The sequence below is a fragment of the Echinops telfairi genome, unplaced genomic scaffold, assembly GCF_000313985.2.
Source record: "Echinops telfairi isolate 266 unplaced genomic scaffold, ASM31398v2 ScPeMD7_7457;HRSCAF=8495, whole genome shotgun sequence".
Taxonomy (NCBI): Eukaryota; Metazoa; Chordata; class Mammalia; order Afrosoricida; family Tenrecidae; genus Echinops; species Echinops telfairi.
The window spans coordinates 21472656-21474229 of NW_022111357.1; the positions used below are offsets into that span (position 1 = coordinate 21472656).

Consider the following 1574-nt stretch of genomic DNA (forward strand, 5'->3'; position numbering starts at 1 on the left):
GTCCAGGCCGTAGATACCGATGCTGGGGTCATATTTGATCCCCAGGTCGATGTGTTCCTGGATCCCAAACCCAAAGTTTCCAGTATCGGAGAAGTTATTTTTCCGTAACTCGTACTCCCGCACCTGAGGAGAAAAAACAGCAGCATTCACATCCCTGTCCACATCCTCCTCAAAAGAAAATCCAGTCAGGCCGGTGGCACTTAGGGACCATGATGTGCAATCGGGAAGCCTGGATTCCAGCTCTTGTTAAGAAGAGGGAACCCCAGACAAAGTGGAGGCAGCACAACTCCCCTAAGCACCTTCTAAGCCACCCAAACAATGCTGGATGCAGAACCAGAAAGCCCTGTAACAGTTTCGGGGGGAAGTAGGGGGAGACGGAGCATGTGTTCAGGCACACAGGACAGCAGACAGAGCTTAGTCAGTATTGCCACTGTACCTTCAGACCTTTCTCCAAGATTTCCTCTGCCTTGGCCCCACGGACTGTGCAATGGACGGCAATTTTTTCATTTCTCCTAATGCCAAAGGATCTGACGGTGTATCTGGCTGTGGGAAGAAGGTACCAGTCAGGTGCTGTCACCCCCCAGGCACCTGCCTCATGCCCAGAACTGTCTCCCTCGCTGCGTGAGAACCACTCTCTAGTACAACCAGGGCTGCCTAGATCCGTACTCCGATCTCCTCGACTACCCGCAAAACCCAGTCTCCCCGTCCCTCAGCCAACCCACTGGGCCACCTGAAACAGGCCCCCTAGAAAGGAAGCTAGTCCTCGTGTTCTGGAATCTTCCTGCACCACGACCCCACTTTACAGAGGTTTGCTCTACTCCAACAGCCCAGAGCCATGACACCTTACAGCCAAACAAGTCACTTAACTTTTACACGTCTCCTGCTGTTCACACCCACCATCTCACTGGGTTCTCCACCCTCTTAGAGAGCACCATCTTTTTGCAGGAGGAAGGCCCAAAGAGCAAGGAGAATTCTAATTCAGGCCCAGGCTATCTGGGTACCAGATGTGCCCTACCTACCAATCACCAGGTTCAAATCCCCAACACTCCCACCGAGTGTCAATGGCAGTCTGCTGACAGCAGCAGGTAGCCAGGTGCCTGCTCCACGGAATGGAACCGCTTCCCTGCCAACGTTAGTAGCCAACTTGCACTCGATGCCCAGGGACCTCAGGCTCTAGGTGGCAAGCCTGTTACTTGAGCTAGCTTACCGACGAGCTTCATCTCTGCTCAAGTCAAGTATTCTCGCACGCCACGCCCGATCTTGAAAGAACGGCGGTTCGTGCATTTAGGTTTAGGGAATGAAGCCAGCCGCCGCCTTCAGACCCGGAACCGAACCGGGCAGGCCGGGCCGGAGGGCAGGCGAGTTAAGCCGCCGCCCCGCCACGACTCACCTTTGGAGAAGACGGGGGTCTGGCCGGTGAGCTGCTCCAGCACCTTGGCCGCCCGGGTCAGCCTGTCGCCGCTCTCCCCCACGCAGATGTTGAGGCAGAGCTTGCGGATGCGCAGCTCCCGCATCGGGTTCTCCTTTTCGCCTTGATCCTGCTGCAGCGGGGAGCGCGGCAGTCAGCACGCTGC

At 56.2% G+C, this 1574-nt stretch overlaps 1 protein-coding gene across 1 annotated transcript in view; it reads right to left on the reverse strand.

Moving 5' to 3' along the window:
• Window positions 1-1574, reverse strand: part of RPL11 (ribosomal protein L11) — a gene marked incomplete at its 3' end in the record, with an annotated part of 2308 nt that continues 734 nt past the window's right edge. Inside the window, exons 2-4 of the mRNA XM_013005283.2 lie at window positions 1391-1541; window positions 437-543; window positions 1-123 (exon numbers count right to left, since the gene is read on the reverse strand). Of these exons, the coding sequence (XP_012860737.1) occupies window positions 1-123; window positions 437-543; window positions 1391-1541 (381 nt within the window). The remainder of the gene's footprint in view (window positions 124-436; window positions 544-1390; window positions 1542-1574) is intronic.